Source organism: Salvelinus sp. IW2-2015, linkage group LG1 (genome assembly GCF_002910315.2).
Source record: "Salvelinus sp. IW2-2015 linkage group LG1, ASM291031v2, whole genome shotgun sequence".
NCBI lineage: Eukaryota > Metazoa > Chordata > Actinopteri > Salmoniformes > Salmonidae > Salvelinus > Salvelinus sp. IW2-2015.
In genome coordinates this window covers 31,163,690-31,186,747 of record NC_036838.1, presented here as the reverse complement: position 1 = coordinate 31,186,747, position 23,058 = coordinate 31,163,690, and the positions used below count along the sequence as shown (strand labels likewise).

General features: G+C 42.2%; 2 protein-coding genes across 13 annotated transcripts; one reads left to right on the top strand and one right to left on the bottom strand.

Annotated features, from left to right (window-relative positions):
- Nucleotides 1-121: 121 nt before the first annotated feature.
- On the bottom strand, nt 122-17,508 carry LOC111965023 (peroxisomal succinyl-coenzyme A thioesterase). Of its 5 annotated transcripts, none has more exons than XM_070443990.1 (12): nt 17,424-17,492; nt 9,123-10,161; nt 4,438-4,644; nt 4,199-4,298; nt 3,740-3,960; nt 3,410-3,585; nt 3,179-3,295; nt 2,788-2,873; nt 2,526-2,619; nt 2,135-2,215; nt 769-904; nt 122-405 (listed from the first exon to the last, which is right to left on the bottom strand). In XM_070443990.1, the coding sequence occupies exons 2-12, from the start codon at nt 9,430-9,432 to the stop codon at nt 293-295; spliced, it is 1,641 nt and encodes a 546-aa protein (XP_070300091.1). In that variant the 5' UTR covers nt 9,433-10,161; nt 17,424-17,492; the 3' UTR covers nt 122-292. The 5 variants fall into 5 exon arrangements, with proteins under 5 accessions (XP_070300091.1, XP_023844735.1, XP_023844733.1 ...); XM_023988967.2 differs by lacking the exon at nt 9,123-10,161 and adding an exon at nt 8,201-8,328 and having other exon boundaries at nt 127-405; nt 17,424-17,508; XM_023988965.2 differs by lacking the exons at nt 9,123-10,161; nt 17,424-17,492 and adding exons at nt 8,201-8,328; nt 8,419-9,109 and having other exon boundaries at nt 127-405.
- Nucleotides 16,848-22,874, top strand: LOC111965045 (protein SYS1 homolog). 8 transcript variants are annotated; one of them, XM_023989037.2, is made up of 4 exons: nt 16,848-17,052; nt 18,748-19,004; nt 19,099-19,166; nt 20,811-22,874. In XM_023989037.2, exons 2-4 carry the CDS (start codon nt 18,843-18,845, stop codon nt 21,049-21,051), a joined length of 471 nt encoding a protein of 156 aa, XP_023844805.1. In that variant the 5' UTR covers nt 16,848-17,052; nt 18,748-18,842; the 3' UTR covers nt 21,052-22,874. The 8 variants fall into 8 exon arrangements, 7 of the variants coding, with proteins under 7 accessions (XP_023844805.1, XP_023844801.1, XP_023844791.1 ...); XM_023989033.1 differs by lacking the exon at nt 16,848-17,052 and adding an exon at nt 17,743-17,817; XM_023989023.2 differs by lacking the exon at nt 16,848-17,052 and adding an exon at nt 17,765-17,893.
- The last annotated feature ends 184 nt before the right edge of the window (nt 22,875-23,058 follow it).

The following is a 23,058-nucleotide window of genomic DNA, read 5'->3' as shown; positions in this document are numbered from 1 at the left end:
GCAAAACACACACACATACTGTGTAACACTCTCACATAAAGATTATGTAATGATGATAAAGCTACTTTGTTTACATTACATTGATTTTATTATGGTATAATAGTTGTGTTTATAAAAATCAAACAAATCAATGACAACAATACATAGACGCTTACATAAAAATCTGTATCGTGAAAATAGTGAAAGAAAACATTGAGTCCACTTGAATTTGGACAGTTGGGTGAGTTTTGAGTCTTGCATTGAGGAGTGATGCATGTGAGATGGAACGTTCTATCCCAATGTGGTCAAAAGGCTATTTGTCTTCCTTTCCCCTTAGATGGCRWTCCATAAATTCCAGGGTCCTCTTCCARGCATCCTCTTGGGCGGCAGCATGGGGTACCAGGTGCCCTCCCCAGAGARTGATAACTATATGGAAAAACAACAGGACAGCATGGGAAATAACCTGAAAATACAAATCACAATGTAGTTCTCTCATTTCTGAGATACTGTATGTTAATTATAATGTCTATTACCATTTTGTCAAATACCCTTATTTGGAAACCCTTTAAATTCGAATACATATGTTAGTGCTTGTAAGTGGATATATAAATCAAGAATAAAGGACTGATAAATGTACTTCAAGACAAATCTTTCAAAGTATGATTATCATTTTAGGATACAATCATGACTATTTGTAAAAAGGTATCACTGAAAACAAGGTCATAACTGCATGACAAACTAAATATGAAAGAGAGGTGAAGGTGTGTATGGGAAGAGAGGACCACCCACGTTTCTTGGGTTGTGTGGTCCACATGGAGGCTCGGGAGTTGGGGGTGTAGGGCGGCTCAATCAGGTGACCAGCACCGGGGTATGACAGGCGGGTGAACAGGTGGGATCTACCAGCATCTTTAATCTTCTTCTCAATCTGAAAACCAAGGAAATATCTGTTCATTCAACTGGTCACGACTTTTGACTTCGACATTGGAAAAGTTATTACTCTCAGCAGCTATGACTAGCACACATTTCATTTGTGGCCAAATATATTGGCACCCTTGTACTTTAAAACAAATAATTCCCAATTTCTTCTAAAATAAGTTGAAATTRAAAAAAAAAACATTTGGACGTCACACCTTTTCATTGGATTTTCAGCATTGCAGAACCRAAATTTATTTTTGTAATGAAAATAAAAACATGGCATGGAGAAAATGATTGGCACCCAGGAGCTAGTGCTTGGTTGCATAGCCTTTGGCCAAGATAACTGCATGCAAAATAAACCTCAATTCTGGGGGAAGTATTCTGTGGACCAATGAAACAAAATTAGAGCGCTTTGGCAATACAAATCAGCGCCTGTCTCTTATACACATCTAGATGTGTATAAGAGACAGGGCCTTGAACGTGCACAAGGCATCATTGAAGGTTGTGGTTCCAGCAGGACAATGACCCCAAACACACATCAAAAAGCACCCAGGAATTGTTAAGAAGAGATGCTGGACTGTTCTGCCGTGGCAAGCTGAAGAGTCCAGATAACAGCAGTTGGTGGAGGGCACCCCTGACATATTGAAGTTTTCTACTAAAAAGTGGCCCCAAATTGTCAGTAGAAAGGTGCACAAAGCTCAATGATGGCTACAAGAAGCATTTGTCTGCAGTTATCTTGGCCAAAGGCTGTGCAACCAAGTACTAGGTCCGGGTTGCCAATAATTATGCCCATACCATTTGCCTTTATTTTCTCAATTAAAATTGTAAACTTAAGTTTACAAAAATAAAAGTGGTTCTGAAATGTTCACGACTTTTGACTTCGACATTGGAAAAGTTATTACTCTCAGCAGCTATGACTAGCACACATTTGTGGCCAAATATATTGGCACCCTTGTACTTTAAAACAAATAATTCCCAATTTCTTCTAAAATAAGTTGAAATTGAAAAAAACAACATTTGGACGTCACACCTTTTCATTGGATTTTCATAAAATACAATAACAATGTAATGGTGATCCACTTTTTTTTATATATAAAAAAAAAGAAGTTATTTTAGAAGAAATAAGGACTTATTTAAGAAACGTGCAAGGGTGCCAATATATTTGGCCGTAACTGTATATACTACCATAGTATGCCATAWTGTAGTTTAATGGTAAGGCAATCCCATGAAGTAGGCCTACCTCATCTGCGTTCTCAATAGCTGCACAGCTCAAGTCGTCTTCACCCAAAATGTACAGTAGGGGGCAGCACAGGTTTTCAACCTGCACAGATAGACGATATCTTTGTAGATGTACAGGTAGTCTTGCGTAGCAATAACTCCAAATCAAGTTGTTGTCACGCYTCCTTTCCAAATAGGGAAGCCTGGTCCTTGACGAGGCTAATGTACCTCTAACCCTCTGAATCAAATTCTACATTAATTGCCACAAAAGATGCACAAGTACTCCTCACACCGATTCTCTAAATAAAATATGTTCTGCTTGATTTTTTTTTTTTTTTTTTACAATTCTGTGCAGCTGGCTGGAGGGGGTTCTTGACCCTATCAATATTTGAGAGGGTCACTCAGGGTCGTACATTTGCTTTGTTCTCAGGTGGAATGTTGTTGGGCATGGACACTTCTCTGAAACTGACGTAGCCCTCTTCATCGTAACTCCAGTGCTTCTGATCCCTATAACATAATATAACAGTGGGTGGGATAAGAAAAGAGCAGCATCCCTATTTAAGCAATAACACAATAGATTGAGAATTACCTCATTTAGTTCCTGTCAAGTCATCTTTTCAGGCATACTCTCATTCTCAAACCTTATTTCTGTTATATGTTTGCATGGTAACTAACCCTTCAAAGCTTTCTGTCATGCCGTCGCTGTCCGAGAGTTTGTTGAAACTTCCTATTGGACCATTGACTCCGATCACACACCTGGGCTGAGGGAGAAAAAATGAGTGAATGGGAATATCAGGTATTTCAAACCAGATGCAGTCCTACAAGGAGACTCATATTATTCATCATACTAATAGGCCTGTCATATTTGAATATAGCCTTTAGTCTCTACTTTCTTATTTGCCCAAATTCTGGTCATTCCACCTCAGGCTACATCAGACATAACAGCTCTTGATCACAACACAAGAGGTATAAACATCATTTCATATTTCCAAGGCTAGTAGTTGTTTGATGACTGGTAAACAATAATTCAGATGACCGCTTCAGGGGGTTGTATGGCCAGACTTACATTGACATCAATCTGAGTGGCGATTCGCAGAGCCAGGTAGACCCCGAACGAGAGGCCCATGACCCCCATCCTGTCCCCACACACCTGGGGGTGGTCCTGGAGAAACTGGAACGCAGTCTGCCAATGCCCATGGAGAAAACAAGGAGAAAATAAAGTTTTGCTCGGGTGCCAGAATGTTAGGTACATAGAGGGTTGAATCACCTTGGTACTTTGAAACATAGCACATATTACCTTGAAGTAGGCATCTCCCACATTGAGAGTGTTGAGTGGACCAGGGATGTCTTTATGGCCAAAGTAGGCCAGGGAGAGACTGGCAAAGCCTCGGGAAGCAAACAGGGCTGAGCGGTACTCTATCAGCCCCCCGCCCATACCCCACAGGTCCATCATGGCTGGGAATGGACCTGGACCTATGGAGGCAACAACAGAGAACATCAAATACTCTGAGCATTTGGAATAAAGTCTCAGTCATAATACTTTGTGTAAAGACACTCTGTAATATATATCGTGCTATAATCGAAGATTCTAAATATGATTTGATATGTAGAATTTAACAAAAAAAACCTGGGGGTAAGAACAAGGTCCCCACTACTCCGTTCTGCCGGATCTCTATTCTCCGGACCCCTGGTGCCATGTACCAGCGTTCCACAGTCACTGCAGCCAGCTCCTGTTCCCCTCTCTGTCGCTGCTCCTTGTTGGAACCATGACTGGATGGAACCGGAATGTGACCCTCTAATAAGGACAACTGTACAGAGTACGGAGTCTCAACGTTTTTCTTCCGCAGCCTGTGGGAAAATACACAGATGAAACTGTCACTGTCATGGGCTTTGCATACAAAACAAAGACTGTATCCAACGCCTCCTGGACCAATATATATATAATTGTATTATTTTTTATTAACTATCCCTTTAAAAAATATATTTTGTGTTGATTGACTTTGTTGATCAAAAGCATGTGTCTCTGAATCATATTCAATGTGTCCATGGCTTTGCATGATTTGTTAATTATTATCCCTGTTCCCACCTCAGACCCTCTCTCTCTCCAGGTGCAGGCTGCAGGGCCCAGAATAGTCCCATGGGCTCACAGCCCACATAGGAGCCCCCTACAGACTCATCCCTGGTCACTGTGAGGAGAAGAGGGTTAGGGGAGGGAGAATGAAGAGAGGGTGAGGTAGTCTGAGAGGAGAGTATAATAGTTAAAATAAAACAATTTGCTATCAGATTCCCAGCCCCTGCATACTGTAGCTCGGTCACGTGACTCACAGTTGACGACACCCCTCCCATCTGTGTTGTAGTGAGAAAACGCTTCCCACAGGTCACCGTCCTCGTTATGCATGCGGGCACACACCGTAATAGGTGAGTGGGGGGGGAGGTGACGTCCCTCTAGGGTAATCGGCTCATCTATGAGGGCGCGGTTGGGTTTAGCTGTCAAAAAGGGAGCTGGTCTACATGTCTTCCATCTCACTTGGCCTAAGAAGCACACCGAAACAACATGGGATCAAACAAGGGATTTTGCACTTCATGCAATTTAGTTACACTTTAAAAGGACAAGATATAAGGAGGTAGACTGTGGCTGCTTCATAGCCCTGATGAGACACAGGCGTTTCAGTAAATGGAAAACATGGGAAAGTCACGGTAAAAGAAAGATAGTCACACATAGAACATCATCTGTATTGACAAGGACAAAAGTTTGGTCAATGTAATGTGCTTTCAGAGCTTCCAGAGGGATATGACGTCTTTTAAATGTCAGTATTTTTTAAACCTTCCGTTTTGGACTCGATGTGTCAATGTACGGCTCATAATACACCATCTGTAATGCAATACTTAGTGAACGCGCATTTTCAAATTCTACATATTGGAATTCGTAACATATCATGCGAATTGGAGGACATAACACATCATCATGCAAAATGGATGATGGACATCCACAAATTCATACATACATTTCCCTACTTATTTATTTGGACAGTGGAGTTAAATCGTTTAATTCGGCTCTATACTCCACCATTTTGGATTTGTGATCAAATGTTTCCTATGAGGAGACAGTACATCTAGTCCCCCCATTTGAAGGTGTCATACGTATTTGGACAAATGCACTTATAGTGTATTAGAGTAGTGAAAAGTATTTGTAGTATTTGGTCCCATATTGCTAGCACGCGATGCCTACATCAACTTTGTGACTCTACAAACTTGATGTGTGCATTTGTAGTTTGTTTTGGTTGTGTTTCGGTTTATGTTGTGCCCAATGGTAAATAATATATTGTGTCATTTTGGAGTCACTTTTATTGTAAATAAGAATAGAATATACAGTGTTTTTGTAACACTTCTAAATGAATGTGGATACTCCCATGATTACGGATAATCCTGTATGAATTGTGAATAATGATGAGTGAGAAAGTTGCAGAGGGTCAAAGACCATACCCCCAAGACATGCTAACCTCTCACCATTACTATGAACAGGGGAAGTTAGAATGTCTTGGGGGTATGATCTTTGACCACCCGTAACTTTCTCACTCATCATTCAGGATTATCTGTAATCGCATGATCAAATTGACAGGTGACTCCTGCTCGCTGGAAAAACTTTGGCTTTCTCGTCCGGGGAAGGCAGCTTGTAAAACGATAAAACTGTTAATAATTTAGTCTACCATGCTTCTAATTTTGAGAATAAAAATGTAATATTAGGATATCATTCCACAAATTGGACAGAGAGCATACATCACATTTCTATAGTTGCTGGATCATTTGGAACTTGCCAGAAGATGCCGTCGCTACCATTACGCTTGTTTACACTGAGCTGCACTGAGGTCGGAATGCAATCATGGTTACATTAAGACACCATGGAGCCGACGCGAGATATGGGTCGGAAAACCTACCTCAATGCAGGGATGGAATATGCCACTGTACTCCAAATGTTATCTTTATCCATACTGCTCCATCGAGAAGACTGAAATACTGCTAGTTTCCCCAGAAAACTGCCCTTTTCGTCCTCGTGCTAGCTACTAGTAGCCACAGCAGCCATAATGGAATGGCGAGTCGCGTTGAACAACAAAGAAGCTGATTGGCTGACACTGCCATTCCAAAATGGCCACGGTGGCTACTGCTAGCTAGCATGAGGGCAAAAAGGTCAGTTTTCCGGGAAAACTAGCAGTATATAAATCTTCTCAATGGAGCAATGTGGATAAAGGTCAAATTTGGGTTTCCTGACCCATATCTCGCGCCGGCACCACATCTTAATGTAACCATGATTGCGTTCCGACCTCAGTGCAGCTCAGTGTAAACTAGCATAACGGTAGGGTCGGTATCTTCTGGCAAATTTGTAACGGGCATTTTTTTTCTTCTTCAAGGGGCTGATTGTTGACAGAATTTGACTGAGTTTTCTTGAATTTGTGGCTGTGGTAACTAGTGGTAAGCAACTGAACGTAATGGACAATTGATTGGCAGGTGGAATGATGTCCAATGAGACTGCAAACTAAAAGTGGGAAGCGGGATCAGGTCAGCCCAGTATTGTTCAATGAGGTTGCATGGTGGGCCCAAGTCTGCTCAGTGCACACCACAGAGCACGTGCACACCACAGTTTTGTTTTTACTCTCTTTATGCACACGCTGCAGGACTCGAGAACAATGATGTGATATACATGTCCAGGTAACTGCCAAAATAAAGGAAACACCAACATAAAGTTGGGGGCCGTTGGGTCACCACGAGCCACCAGAGCTGCCAGAACAGCTTCAATGCGCCGTGACATAGATTCTACAAGTGTCTGGAACTCTATTGGAGGGATGTGACAACATACTTCCATGAGAAATTCCATCATTTGGTGTTGGAAAATGCTGTCTCAGACGCTGTTCTAGAATCTCCCATAAGTGTTAAATTGGGTTGAGATCTGATGACTGAGACACACACTCTTTAAACCCCCTATGCTCATTTGAGACCCATCCTTCAAAGTCACTGAGATCTCTTCTTCTAGCCGTGGTAGCCAAAATAATGGGCAAGTGGGCATTTTTATAGGGTCTTGCTATCCAGAATCCTTGGGATTTCCCTACCCCATTGACATTGAAATTTAAAATGGTTAGGGTAAGGGTTATGGTTTGGGGTTAAGGTTAGGGGTAGGGTTAGGACGTCCCAAGGATTCCAGATAGCGCTACCCTTTTTTTTTTTTTATACATGACCCTAAGTGTAACAGTTGTTCAAATACTTCGTGAATTTCACCAGGTTCAGATATTAATATAGCATGTTGATTTGTTACTATGCATGCCTGCATCCTGGGAATAGGGGAGCGCATATTTACGTTTTGCCCTGCTGAAATAATTTTGATGCACTAGGAGAGGTAGGCACGCTTTTTCTGTCGTCTTCAGAAAAGTTAGATTCCTTTATGCACAAAGTCATGACACACAGTGTTTTGTTCATGAATAATGTGTTTTGTTCATGAATAATGTTGTATATTTAGAGTTTACTCATAAGGGTATTGTATTGTTGATGCAATTGTAATTGTACTTTTTAGGATGATATTAACATTCTGAATTCAACATGTGGTTACTAGCTAGCTAAGGTATTGTATGTGTGAACGATGGCTAGCTTCGACTGATCCCAGTCATTTGTATTGTGCGCCTGTTGTAGAAAGAGGTGACGATTGGCAGAACATATTTGTGCTCTACAAATGTGAGAGAGAATTCTGATATATTAAAACAACCTGATCTCCGAAGTCCATGTCTTTAGTCTCAATCAATCACACACAACGCAGAGGTACAGCGGTGCAGTACAGCACCGGTTACATAAGCATGATGGGATGTTTTAATGGCTTAATTAACTCAGGAACCACACCTGTGTGGAAGCACCTGCTTTCAATATACTTAGTATCCGTCATTTACTCAAATGTTTCCTTTATTTAGGCAGTTACACGTATGTGACGTGTACACAATTGTGCACAATTTTTGGGACCCTTTTTGGCTCTTGAGCGCTACTTTCTAAACTTCTGGCTTAAAAGTATACAAACCCTTTGTAGCATCACTTTAATCCATCACTTTCTTACCCACGGCAGGTTGCACACATGCTATCTTCCTGTAGATGTTGACCCATTGAAGCACAAACTTGTCTGAGAGACGACATAGCACCGACACACACAGGTGTGCTCTAAGCATGCTAGCCAGTCAGTACTCCCTATGTAGAGAAGAACATGTGCAATGATCAAACATATACATGAGAATATAAAATATTGTTAAGTGTTTGTGAGAGTTTTTGTTGTCTTACCCCGAGTAGCCTAGTACTGAAGTAATGTAAGTAATGTTTCTCTAGCTCACTGTAGTTATTTTTCACTAACAGAGACTGAACTTCAACCTCTATCTTGTGCAACTTGCCAACTTCCCAGCCCAATGCCTAGTCACTGTTTCGGGAGTTAACTTTTCATTAGATTACCTGGGGCCTCATTTATAACTGTTGCGTCAATTTCACACTAAATATCTGCATGCACCATTTCTTAAAAGACTGCGCACATACAAAAATATTGAGATTTATATTTGGAGCACACCATACATAGGCATGTTTCCTGTTATAAATCAGCCCCGTCAAATCAAATCAAATCTAATTTGTCACATGTGCCGAATACAACGGGTGTAGACCTTACCGTGAAATTCTTACTTACATGCCCTTAAACAACAATGCAGTAAAGAAAAATATCTACTAAATAAACTAAAGTAAAAAAAAAAAGGTATAACGATAATGAGGCTATATACAAGGTGTACCGGTACCGAGTCAATGTGCGGGGGTACAGGTTAGTCGAGGTAATTTGTACATGTAGGTAGGGGTAAAGTGACTGTGCATAGATAATAAACAGTGCGGTGGCCATTTGATTAATTGTTCAGCAGTCTTATGGCTTGGGGGTAGAAGCTGTTAAGCACATACCCCTGAAGGGCCCCCATGTTGAGGATCAGCGTGGCAGATGTGTTGTTGCCTACCCTTAACACCTGGGGGGTGGCCCATCAGGAAGTCCAGGATCCAGTTGCAGAGGGAGGTGTTTAGTCTGAGGGTCCTTAGCGTAGTGATGAGCTTTGTGGGCACTACGGTGTTGAACGCTGAGCTGTAGTCAATGAACAGCATTCTCACATAGGTGTTCCTTTTTTCCAGGTGAGAAAGGGTAGTGTGGAGTGCGATTGAGATTGCATCGTCTGTGGATCTGTTGGGGCGGTAGGCGAATTGGAGTGGGTCTAGGGTTTCCGGGATGATGGTGTTGATGTGAGCCATGACCAGCCTTTCAAAGCACTTCATGGCTACCGACGTGAGTGCTATGGGGCGGTAGTCATTTTTGGGCACAGGGACTATGGTGGTATGCTAGAAACGTGTAGGTATTACAGACTCGGTCAGGGAGAGGTTGAAAATGTAAGTGAAGACACTTGCCAGGTGGTCCGCACATGCTCTGAGTACACGTTCTGGTAATCCGTCTGGCCCTGCGGCCTTGTGAATGTTGACCTATTTAAAAGTCTTGCTCACATCGGCTAAGGAGAGCGTGATCACACAGTCGTCTGGAACAGCTGGTGCTCTCATGCATGCTTCCTTGTTGCTTACCTCGAAGCGAGCATAAAAGGCATTTATCCCGTCTGGTAGGCTCGCGTCACTGGGAAGCTCGTGTCTGGGTTTACCTTTGTAGTCCATAAGTTTGCAAGCCCTGCCATATCTGACGAGTGTCAGAGCCGGTGTAGTAGTATTCAATCTTAGTCCTGTATTGACGCTTTGCCTGTTTGATGGTTTGTCTGAGGGCATAGCATCTGGATTAGTGTCCCGCTCCTTGAAAGCGGCAGCTCTAGCCTTTAGCTCGGTGTAGATGTTGCCTGTAATCCATGGCTTCTGGTTGGGATATGTACGTATGGTCACTGTGGTGATGACGTCATCGATGCACTTATTGATGAAGCCGGTGACTGAGGTGGTATACTCCTCAATGCCATTGGATGAATCCCGGCATTGCGAAACTGTGCGCTTGAACGAGCATTATAACTTCACCTGAAAAAGAAAAATGCCCATCATTCACCTTTTATGGTGACAATAACGCCCCTATTTGTTGTATACTTTGGAAGTATTAGAATTAGGCCGAGGCAGTTTCTAAAGGAAATAGCAATGGTGAACTTGATCAAATGTCTTTGGAGGTTTGATGGCAGAATGTTAAACTTTTGCAGTGACATTTGCTGTAGGCCTCAGCTATCTGACAAACAAAATGTTTCAGAAGAACAAAATGTATTTCAAATTGCTGAGGACCTGTAAACAGATCGTTTGATCATTTGTTAGTGTCTAATGTTTTGTATTGACTTTTTCCTTGAACCTATATGCTGCACTGCCTGCGAAATCTGAAACACTATCTACTTACAGTGGTGGCCATACACACTTCAATGCAAAAAAATACTGTCAGTTCACCTGTTAAATTATACGGTATGTTATAAACCACCATCCCTATCTTATTCATAGAGCTAAATACTTTAAATAATAGCCTATCTAATAGGCCCAATTACATGAGAGATGCGCATGGTATTTGTTGTAGGATACTTTGGGAAAAAGGTGAGGCCAGAGAAGGTGAGGAATTTATTCTGCAAAGGTTATACAAATATTTATTATGTTTAGAAATTAAATATTGTCTACTTGAGAAATGTGAAATTACAGTATTCAGACTTAGAGAAGTAGCCTATAATTGTATGTTCTACTGTTATTAAACTGCGCTCCGGATCAGATGGCATAGAGCAAAATACTTTAAATGGCTCATCTACAGTGGCGACCCGCCATTCAGGGCAGGTGGGGCGAGCCCTTATGCTCTTGGGAGAATCCCCGATACCACCTTGGAGGGCAGTCCAAATGATTAGCCAAGCAAGGGAAGTTTGCAACGTAAGCACCTCAGCCATCGTTTTTAGTCGAGTTTGCGAGGGTACAATTACGTTCACTCCGGGGCCTGAAACTCAATTCAATTTGCGACGATTGTACATCCGCAAAGAAAAGTCTGCCAAAACTTAAAAACAACATCAATGGAGAAGTCAACATACAAGTGTAAGTAAAAATGAATGCAAATTGTGCTACTAATGCACATGATGGCACAAACATGTCTCGTAAAAAGTAAATACAGTGGGGAGAACAAGTATTTGATACACTGCCGATTTTGCAGGTTTTCCTACTTACAAAGCATGTAGAGGTCTGTATCATTTTTATCATAGGTACACTTCAACTGTGAGAGACGGAATCTAAAACAAAAATCCAGAAAATCACATTGTATGATTTTTAAGTAATTAATTTGCATTTATTGGCATGACATAAGTATTTGATCACCTACCAACCAGTAAGAATTCCGGCTCTCACAGACCTGTTAGTTTTTCTTAAGAAGCCCTCCTGTTCTCCACTCATTACCTGTATTAACTGCACCTGTTTGAACTCTTACCTGTATAAAAGACACCTGTCCACACACTCAATCAAACAGACTCCAACCTCTCCACAATGGCCAAGACCAGAGAGCTGTGTAAGGACATCAGGGAAAAATTGTAGACCTGTACAAGGCTGGGATGGGCTACAGGACAATAGCCAAGCAGCTTGGTGAGAAGGCAACAACTGTTGGCACAATTATTAGAAAATGGAAGAAGTTCAAGATGACGGTCAATCACCCTCGGTCTGGGGCTCCATGCAAGATCTCACCTCGTGGGGCATCAATGATCATGAGGAAGTGAGGGATCAGCCCAGAACTACACGGCAGGACCTGGTCAATGACCTGAAGAGAGCTGGGACCACAGTCTCAAAGAAAACCATTAGTAACACACTACGCCGTCATGGATTAAAATCCTGCAGCGCACGCAAGGTCCCCTGCTCAAGCCAGCGCATGTCCAGGCCCTCTGAAGTTTGCCAATGACCATCTGGATGATCCAGAGGAGGAATGGGAGAAGGTCATGTGGTCTGATGAGACAAAAATAGAGCTTTTTGCTCTAAACTCCACTCGCCGTGTTTGGAGGAATAGAAGGATGAGTACAACCCCAAGAACACCATCCCAACCGTGAAGCATGGAGGTGGAAACACATTCTTTGGGGATGCTTTTCTGCAAAGGGGACAGGACGACTGCACCGTATTGAGGGGAGGATGGATGGGCCATGTATCGCGAGATCTTGACCAACAACCTCCTTCCCTCAGTAAGAGCATTGAAGATGGGTCGTGGCTGGTCTTCCAGCATGACAACGACCCGAAACACACAGCCAGGGCAACTAAGGAGTGGCTCCGTAAGAAGCATCTCAAGGTCCTGGAGTGGCCTAGCCAGTCTCCAGACCTGAACCCAATAGAAAATCTTTGGAGGGAGCCGAAAGTCCGTATTGCCCAGCGACAGCCCGAAACCTGAAGGATCTGGAGAGTCTGTATGGAGGAGTGGGCCAAAATCCCTGCTGCAGTGTGTGCAAACCTGGTCAAGAACTACAGGAAACGTATGATCTCTGTAATTGCAAACTAAGGTTTCTGTACCAAATATTCAGTTCTGCTTTTCTGATGTATCAAATACTTATGTCATGCAATAAAATGCAAATTAATTACTTAAAAATCATACAATGTGATTTTCTGGATTTTTGTTTTAGATTCCTTCTCTCACAGTTGAAGTGTACCTATGATAAAAATTACAGACCTCTACATGCTTTGTAAGTAGGAAAACCTGCAAAATTGTCAGTGTATCAAATACTTGTTCTCCCCACTGTAGGTTTTTGTTCGGTTATCTTTTGGAGATTGTAGAAATAAAACAATTTCCTTCAGAAGTTCCAGCTAGGCAGGCGTTAGTTAGCTAATTAATTTGCTAGCTATCATACAGTAGGCATATATTAATAATTATATAGTTAATATAAGTAGACATGCAATCATAATTGACTGTAGAGCATATAAAGCACCCACAAGCTACCGGTGGCTGAAAACACAATCATCACGGAATGCAAGTGTATACTCGTCAGACGTCATCAGAAGTGTCCACTTAATTTGAGGGCTGAGGGGATGGGGTGTATCTTTAAAGTGTTCGGACTGCAGCCCAAGAATGTGAGCCCTTGGGTCAGTCCAAAGACTTAGATTAGAAGTGCCCTTCCAAGAAGGCTCAAGGTCATTGGACAAAGATAAAATGACGTATAATCGGGCCTCCCTGGTGGCGCAGTGGTAGCTGTGCCACCAGAGACTCTGGGTTCGAGCCCAGGCTCTGTCGCAGCCGGCCGCGACCGGGAGGTCCACGGGGCGACGCACAATTGGCCTAGCGTCGTCCGGGTTAGGGAGGGTTTGGCCGGTAGGGATATCCTTGTCTCATCGCGCACTAGCGACTCCTGTGGCGGGCCGGGCGCAGTGCACGCTGACCAGGTCRCTAGGTGTACGGTGTTTCCTCCGACACATTGCTGGCTGGCTTCCGGGTTGGATGCACGCTGTGTTAAGAAGCAGTGCGGCTTGGTTGGTGTCAGGACCCGGTGAGAGAAACAGTCACTAATAGTCGGCAGAACCCAGAAGATGAGGCAGACTCAGCAGTACTAGAGATGGTGGTTTAATAAAAGGACAAGATCTTCAGGCAAAGAATATAAATCCACCACGTCCACAAATAAAGCCAAGAGGCACAAAATGGATATCCTCCAAAAATACAAAGAAACTCCACAAAGTGGGAAAAACAGCAGGGAAAAACAAACCTCAAAAGACTACTCAAAAATACACAAGCACTAAACCAGAGAACCTCTGGAAAATCCAATAAGATAAATATATGTTACAACAAGGCTGGGGCTGGGTGCTAACATACAAACACTGAGCAAAGAACTGAGGAACACACAGGGTTTAAATACTAACAAGGGAACGACACACAGGTGCAAACAATAATTAGAGCAAGGAAAAACAAAAGGTACAAAAAAGGTGCAATGGGGACATCTAGTGACCAAAACCTGAACAGTCCTGGCCAAAACCTGACAGGTTGGGTTGTGTTTCGGAGGATGCATGGCTCTCGACCTTCGTCTCTCCCGAGCACGAAGGTCGAGTATGGTGGGTCCAATTAAACAAGAGACAGGAAGAATTGTATCCTAACTTCTTGTAGGCCTATAGGCTACCCAATGAGTATGAATGAAACCATCCTAGAAAAGGTGAGGAATTTATTCTGCAATGATCATGGAGATGGCGCCGGAGAAGATGACAGATGTTTTACGTGCCCCCAGCCGATTGTGTTTTTTTGTTAGTTCATAACTTATTTCTTTACTTATTTTGTACTTAATGTTGCCGCTACCGTATCTTATGACCGAAAATAACTTCTAGACATTAGGACTACGATTACTCACCACGGACTATCAGAATCCTTTTTTTCCTTTCACGACTGTGACGACCTCAAAGCAAAGGATATACTGCTTCCTCAGAAACAGGCCCCGATCCCAGTGATCTGCATGAAGAGTAGGCGGGCTGCCTTCTGAGAATTTGTTGGTGATCGAATAAACCCCCCCCCTCCATTCTGCTAGCAAACGTGCAATATTTGGACAATAAAATCGACAAGTTACGCGGAAGATTAAACTACCAACGGGACATTAAAAACTGCAACATCTTATGCTTCACGGAATCGTGGCTGAACGACGACAACATCAACATACAGCTGGCTGGTAATACGATGCACCGGCAGGATAGAACAGCGGCGTCTGGTAAGACAAGGGGCGGCAGTCTATGTATTTTTGTAAACAACAACTGGTGCACGATATCTAAGGAAGTCTCAAGCTATTGCTCGCCTGAGGTAGTGTATCTCATGATAAGCTGTGGACCACACTACTTACCGAGAGAGTTTTCCGCACTGAGCTAAAGGCTAGAGCTGCCACTTTCAAGGAGCGGGACTCTAATCCGGAAGCTTATAAGAAATCCCGCTATGCCCTCTGAAAAACCATCAAACAGGCAAAGCATCAATACAGGACTAAGATCGAATCGTACTACACCGGCTCTGACGCTCGTCGGATGTGGCAGGGCTTGCAAACCATTACAGACTACAAAGGGAAGCACAGCCAAGAGCTGCCCAGTGACACGAGCTAAACTACTTCTATGCTCACTTTGAGGCAAATAACACTGAAACATGCATGAGCTGTTCCGGAAGACTGTGTGATCACGCTCTCCGCAGCCGATGTGAGTAAGACCTTTAAACAGGTCAACATTCACAAGGCCGCAGGGCCAGACGGATAACCAGGACGTGTACTGCGAGCATGCGCTGACCTCCTGGCAAGTGTCTTCACTGATATTTTCAACCTCTCCCTGTCCGAGTCTGTAATACCAACATGTTTAAAGCAGACCACCAAAGTCCCTGTGCCCAAGAACACTAAGGTAACCTGCCTAAACAACTACCGACCCGTAGCACTCACGGCTGTAGCCATGAAGTGCTTTGAAAGGCTGGTCATGACTCACATCAACACCATCATCCCAGAAACCCTAGAACCACTCCAATTTGCATACCGCCCCAACAGATCCACAGATGATGCAATCTCTATTGCACTCCACACTGCCCTTTCCCACCTGGACAAAAGGAACACCTAAGTGAGAATGCTATTCATTAACTACAGCTCAGCGTTCAACACCATAGTGCCCTCAAAGCTCATCAATAAGCTAAGGACCCTGGGACGCCCCCATTCTCATCAACAGGGTTGCAGTGGAGCAGGTTGAGAGCTTCAAGTTCCTTGGTGTCCACATCACCAACAAACTAACATGGTCCAAGCACACCAAGACAGTTGTGAAGAGGGCACAACAAAACCTATTCCCCCTCAGGAGACTGAAAAGATTTGGCATGGGTCCTCAGATCCTCAAAAGGTTCTACAGCTGCACCATCGTGAGCATCCTGACTGGTTGCATACTGCCTGGTATGCAACTGCTTTCCGACCGCAAGGCACTACAGAGGGTAGTGCGAACGGCCCAGTACATCACTGGGGCCAAGCTTCCTGCCATCCAGGACCTCTATACCAGGCGGTGTCAGAGGAAGGCCCTAAAAATTGTCAAAGACTCCAGCCACCCTAGTAATAGATTGTTCTCTCTGCTACCACACGGCAAGCGGTACCGGAGCACCAAGTCTAGGTCCAAGAGGCTTCTAAACAGCTTCTACCCCCAAACCATAAGACTCCTGAACATCTAGTCAAATGGCCCCCCCTCTCACCCCCTCTATACACCAATGCTACTCTCTGTTGTCATCTATGCATAGTCACTTTAATAACTCTACCTACATGTACATACTACCTCAACTAACCGGTGCCTCCGAACATTGACTCTGTAATCGTACCCCCCTGTATATAGTGTCGCTATTGTTATTTTACTGCTGCTCTTTAATTACTTGTTACTTTTATCTCTTATTCATATCCGTATTTTTTGAAACTGCATTGTTGGTTGGGGGCTCATAAGTAAGCATTTCACTGAAAGGTCTACACCGTTGTATTCGGAGCATGTGACTGATACAATTTGATTTGATATGAAATAATACAGCCTAGGAAATAGATGCGTTTCCAATTATTTTAGAACGCAAAGATAAACAAAATTGATATTCTCTCTTTTCACTAACGGCAAAAGATTGCATCTTGTTATTAACCTTATTTATTTGTTATGAACAAACCTATCCATCTTATCCCCATTTACACAAAATAATAGGTATAATGTAGTGAACATTATGCCATAATCCAGTCCATGTATTGGTACTGTGGGATTCCAGTCCCATGTTTTACAGTAGCCAGACGGTAGGAGTGATATGCCATGTGAACTATGTAATGCCAGCATACCTCGGAGTAAAGTTAAACTAAAGTGTACGAACGCCCCGGCTTCAGTTCTTATAAACATACGCAACCTGAACAACTGTGGATGTTACACTAGGTTGCTTACAATGCAATACTTCAACCACTAGAAACTGTGCATACGCGTCTAAAGTTTTGCGGGAAGGTGAGCACATTCTCACTTCAAGTTCAGTTTTTATAAATGCTAAAAACTGTCGCACGCATGTTTTGGGGTATATTTGGTCAATTCGCACTGTTTAAGAGGCCCCAGAGTTATATGCCTTGTGATAGGTTTATACTATCTGTAACTGTGTCTTCATTAATTTAAGAGCAATCCAAAATCAGACAATTGTGAATGAATAGAATAGCCTATAACGCAGATCGGCAGTGATCGATAGGATTAATTTAGTAACAGCTGTCATTCTAACTTTGTTTAAATAACATTACTTATGAGAGGAGTGAGAGAGAAGTAAGCAAAGCATTTAAGGAACGGTAATTGTTTCAAAACGTTGATATGGCATTGTCTTGGATACCTACCTAATATTTTTCACAGTGTTGATCGCTAGAAACTTTTATTTGTTTCCTCTTGGCCCGGCAAACTTTCAGGGCCCACCCAGTAAAGAAATGTGAGATCTAGGAATGTGTGTCAAAATAAAAGTCTCAGAAGAATGAAATACATTACTGCAACTTGTAAAGGCCTTAAAACAAAATCCTAACACCAGAAGTAGTAACCTCGGCAGGCAAAAGCAGTGAAAAAAATACGTTTTTATTCAACTTATTTTTTTTTAAATAGCCGGATTTCCCTTCCCATTCCAGATACAACATACTTTTCTTGTGAAATTAAGTTTATAGAGGAACATCTCTTCCGGGTCAATTGTGTTGCTATTTTATGTTATTCGTCATCAGCTCCACGTTATCGCGTAGTTTTATGGTGGGATTTAATGTCTGTTGTACTTTTGGATATCTCACTACCTAACACTCCAACTCGATATTGAATATCAGTAAAAGTAGGCGACGCTTTGTAAAGTCAATAATACCTACTGCTAACAAGCCAGCTAGTTATGTTTGGTAGGTAGCTAGCTAGGTTGCCAGGCAGAAGATACCGACCCTACGGTTAAGCTTGTTTACACTGAGCTCGGAAAGCCATCGTGGTAACATTATGACACAATTGAGCCAGCGCAAGATATGATTTCGGAAAACGTACCTCAATGCAAGGATATGATATGCCACTGTACTCCAAATGGTACCTTTATCCGCACTGCTCCACGGAGAAGATTGAAATACTATTAGTGTTCCTATGTTGTTCAACACAACATGTCATTCCATAATGGCTACCGGTAGCTAGCATGATGACGAAAAGAGCAGTATTTAGATCTTCTCGATGGAGCAGTGTGAAATCGTCACATTGAGTAAGTACATAGTATATGCCATCCCTGTATTGCGGTACGTTTTCCAACTCATATCTCTCGCCAGCTCCAAAGGTGTCTTAATGATGATTTCGTTCCGACCTCAGTGCACCTCAATCAGCGTAAACAAGCGAAATGGTAGGGTCGGTATCTTCCGGAAAGCTAGCTAAGAAGCTATCAACCAGTTGTTGACGTACTGCTAGCAAGCCAGTCAGCCAATGTCGGTCAGCTATCAAGTTGCTAGAATTGTTTTTTTTTACAAGAGGACATGTAAAACACGAGTTTGTCACTTAGTTAGCTAGTTCGTTGGCAAGTAAGCCTAGCAATGTTGTTAGCCTAACTAGACAACTAGAATAATGCTTATAACAGCTAATAGCTAGTTAGCTAGGTCGTCATGTACTAGCTAGCTAACTCAATTGAAATGGATCTGTGAAATGTCTGCCATTTCATTCCAGGTCTTGCGTCACTGACTCCATATACATCAGAGTAGTAGCCTTGCACTCATTTTCAGCTGCTCGGGGTTCCCTGTGTCCCCTCCTTAAGCGTTGGAATGGGCAGTCATTTCCGCAGCTACATCTGGGACCCGGTCCTCATCTTGTCCCAGATTGTGTTGATGCAATGCATCTACTACAGCTTTCTGGGTCTGTGGTTGGCTGGAGTGGACAGTCTCGTACAAACCAACAGATCGCTGGACCAGATCTTCAGTTATGAGGTGTGTCCTCATGAAATGTGTCCTAGATGGTTTTCTATTTATTGTCTTTTGAGTTGACAGTGGACTGATTAATAACATGGCTCTATGCTTGCAGGTTCTTGGTTTTGCAACAATGCAGGGTAGACTCTCAATGATGGCATTCATCTTGAACTCGCTTACCTGGTAAGTGAATGGGCCTAAAAGCCGATTTATGCTTGATACGACTCCGTACGTGTGACGCAAATGGGAGTCTCGGAGGGACTGCGGAGGCCAAATCAAAGTCTGCGTTGCGACAATGGGGAAGGCTCCGTATAGTTCCACATTGACATGATTGGATGATGATTGGATGATGATAGGTGAGGGCGGTATGTCGTGTATAAACACAAACTCCCTTCCTTGGCAGTAGCTCTGCTCCTCACAGTGCAAGAAGTTATGAATGCCAAGACTTCCATGTTGTCCAACCACTCTGGGTGAAAGTGAGATTTGGTGATGAAATTTCACTTCCTTATGTTATAAAATGCATTTTACCAAGATAAATATGATTATTAATGTTCTGAATTGTTCCGTGGAGTCCTTCTCTAACATATCATTAACATTATATCCAAAAAGTCAGATTTCGTAAGTTATTAAGACATTGGAGCTTTTTTGACAGAGCGGTGCGCTTTCTCGCAGGGACTTTTTGAGGATTTTACATGTTGTTGTGGTCATCTGCAAAGTTGTTTCCGTTGGTCGCAAAAAGCTAAATTAACATGACGTGCTGAATTAAATGTAAAAGGCTTTGAAAATAAAGAACTTGCGGTACGCTCAGTGCTTCATTGACATTTCACAGAGATTTTGTGATAAATCTTCTTAAAAGAACAGGAATTTCGCATGAATATGAAAATGTCTACTAAAATATAAAAATACTACATGTCTTGTCTCAAAATAGATATCTATCTTACCTTTGAATTGTTTTACGTCCTACGGATTTGAGAAGAAAGATGAATTCAACGGTGAGCCTGTCGCACAGCGTCCAGCCTAGGTGACGCAATGCTATTTTCCAGATTTTTGACCATTTATTTGTCTAGTCTCAATTGATTTAGTCACCCTAATGTTGGCCATCCTACAAGGGTAAAAACTCCAATAACTTTTTATGATAGAGACATGAGGTTTGGACCATTTTGTTTTCTTAGAGGAGTATCTACACAATTAACATTATTTTACCCATTGGTCAAAATATGCATTTTGATTGGGCTCCTTAGCCTAAATCTGAGTGCTACATGTTCACTCAACAGTTTGGTATGAAGAAGTTCAGTCATGTACCATTTATGAAAGGCTGGCTTATTATGAGGTCAATAATCCATTATGCTCTATAATAGACTACAATCTTAAAGGGATACTTTATCTACTTCCCAAGAGTCAGATGAAGTCGTCGATACCATTTGTATGTCTCTGCGTGCAGTTTGAAGGAAGTTGCTAACTAGCGCTAGAGCAATTGCTAACTAGTGTTAGCGCAATGACTGGAAGCATGCTACTACATACTATAGACCTCCAGTCATTGCGCTAATGCTAGATAGCATTGGCTCGCGAAACTACCTCTAACTTCCTTCACACTGGACACAGAGACATACAAATGGTATCCATGAGTTCATCTGACTCGGGAAGTAGAAAAAGGGCCTCATTGTCAAAATTCCGAAGTATCCCTTTAATGTTTGGTAATTTTACCTAACTATGAGCTATGAATAAAACACTTTTTAAAATTTATTTACACACGCACTTCAATTGAAAGATCAACCTGTTTTGAGTCATGTTGTCCTTCATCGTGCATCTGTCTCCCTGTTTCGTCAGTGCCCTGGGCCTGTGGTTCTTCATCCGCCGAGGGAAGCAGTGTCTGGACTTCACCGTCACTGTGCACTTCTTCCACATGATAGGCTGTTGGATCTACAACGCCCACCTCCCGGCGGCCCTGTCCTGGTGGCTGGTCAACGTGGCCTGCATGGCTCTGATGGCCGTGATTGGAGAGTACCTGTGCATGCGGACTGAGCTCAGGGCCATCCCAGTCAACAGTGGACCTAAGTCTAACCTCTGACCTGACCCCACTCTGTGACACTGACTTACCCCCTGTGAACTGTTCACCTACAGTTATCTGTCCAGTATGATGTGGGGTATGACATTTGTGCCCAAAAACTTGGTGGGACTGGGAAGTGAGCTGCAGTAACACAGTAATTGTTTCTAGAGACATAGATGCTCAGAGTTGGAAGATTGCACACCTCTCAATGGATTCAAGGACTTGGAGATAAACTGAATTGGTTCTGGTTGCTGTATTTATTTGTACACATGTACTACACATCTAAGAGTGAATGCTAACTTCTTCCTTGAACCACTGACTAAGATACCACTCTCTTTGAGACCGTTTGAAGCAGAGTTTAGTTACAAAGTGTTACAAAGATCTGAATGGTTTCATAATTGTATTAAATTATGATATTATCACACGATGAATCTAGAGAAATGGTTGTCATGCACATGCTTTTCGGTTATGTCCTATCAAGTTGAGAGAGAAAAAAGTGCAGCTTTAGTTGAGCCAGTTGAATGATAAACATTGAACATGGTACAATAACAAACTAGTCATACATGTAAAGAACAGATCACCAAATATGGAGTTCTATTTTATTCCTCATTAAAGTATGTGAGCTTGAGGGGTGAACGGAATCAGCAAAGCTCAACCATACAATCAACGTTAGGAAGTTAACATGACAAGAAAGCACATGGAAGTAGGCCTACTGAGCCATGTTACGGGAGCAGCAATTAAATATTGAAATACAACACTTAATACAGGCTTTTTGTAAATAATGTACTCTGTAGTTGGTATCTCTGAAAGACCACATACATATTGAATTCTTACATTCTGTAGTGTTTCGGGAGCAGCGAGTATCTGATAATCATTCCTCGCTCAGCATGATGCTATTGGTTTTAAAGTGTTGCGTGTATATGATGGGATGCTGTGGAGAGCAGATGGTCCCTCTGGGGATGGTCTGTCAGCCACCAGCTGTGTTATGACAGGATGCTGTCACTGTGTGTGTGCCTGACTGTGCTCGTTGGTGCCGTGGCTAGTCTATGGTAAATTTAAACGTAAATGGTTGTCCGCTTGTTTTCAACACACTTTCTCTTTCCTTCTCATTGTCTGAAAACTATTTTCACAAAAAAACAACCTAGGCTATGTCTATCTAGGGACCTTTCACATTTGTGGATCTTAATTCGGAACTTCTGTGAGATCAGAGGTTTAATTTTAATTGCGGTGGAAATCAGGACTATGCAGTGTAATGTTTCTACACCAACTTTCTCCTCTAGCGTCGGTGCTAAGGGGTTTTATATCACCAAGTTGTTGAACTCTTAGTAAGTTTGATCGTTAGAAGTCTTGAAGGGAAACTCTGCCACTTTTCAACCTCATATTCATTTTCTCCAGTACCATTGTCTACATATGTGAAAGCGATCTGTGGTTAAAACGATTAGAAAAAAGGTCCTACAAAATGCTTCTCTCTGACATCACATGGTAGGATTAAAAGTAAGCAAGAGGGAGGGTGTTTTCTTGCACCCCACTTCACCTCGAATGTCAAAGTTTAAAAATCATTGTTAAAAAACAACGTTTTAACCTTTGATGATGTCATCAAAAATACACAGTATTCACAGATGTAGATACTGGATTGGTGCTGGAGATAATTAATATGAGGTTGAAAAGTGGCGGAGTTGCCCTTTAAGACCAAATCCTTTATTTTTGTTTTATTGTCACGACAAAGAGTGCTTCTCTTCACATCACAGATTTTCCTGGGATGGTTTTTCTCAGATTTGAAACCACAACTTGTTTAAAAATATATATTTTAAGCCATTTATGTAATAAAGCTAATGAAACTGTAATTGCCTGCAGTATTGTAAATGCATTTGTTGAAAGTTGGCTCTTGTTGTGGATTTAATCTATTCAAATCAAATCACATTTTATTTGTCACATGCGCAGAATACAACAGGTGTAGACATTACCATGGAATGCTTACTTAGAAGCCCTTAACCAACAATGCAGTTTTAAGAAAAATAAAGAGTTAAG

Coding starts and splice junctions, on each gene's coding strand:
- LOC111965045 (XM_023989037.2), top strand. CDS start 18,843: ATGGGCAGTCATTTCCGCAGCTACATCTGGGACCCGGTCCTCATCTTG. Junction 19,005..19,098: donor ACCAGATCTTCAGTTATGAG/GTGTGTCCTCAT, acceptor CTATGCTTGCAG/GTTCTTGGTTTTGCAACAAT. Junction 19,167..20,810: donor ATCTTGAACTCGCTTACCTG/GTAAGTGAATGG, acceptor CTGTTTCGTCAG/TGCCCTGGGCCTGTGGTTCT.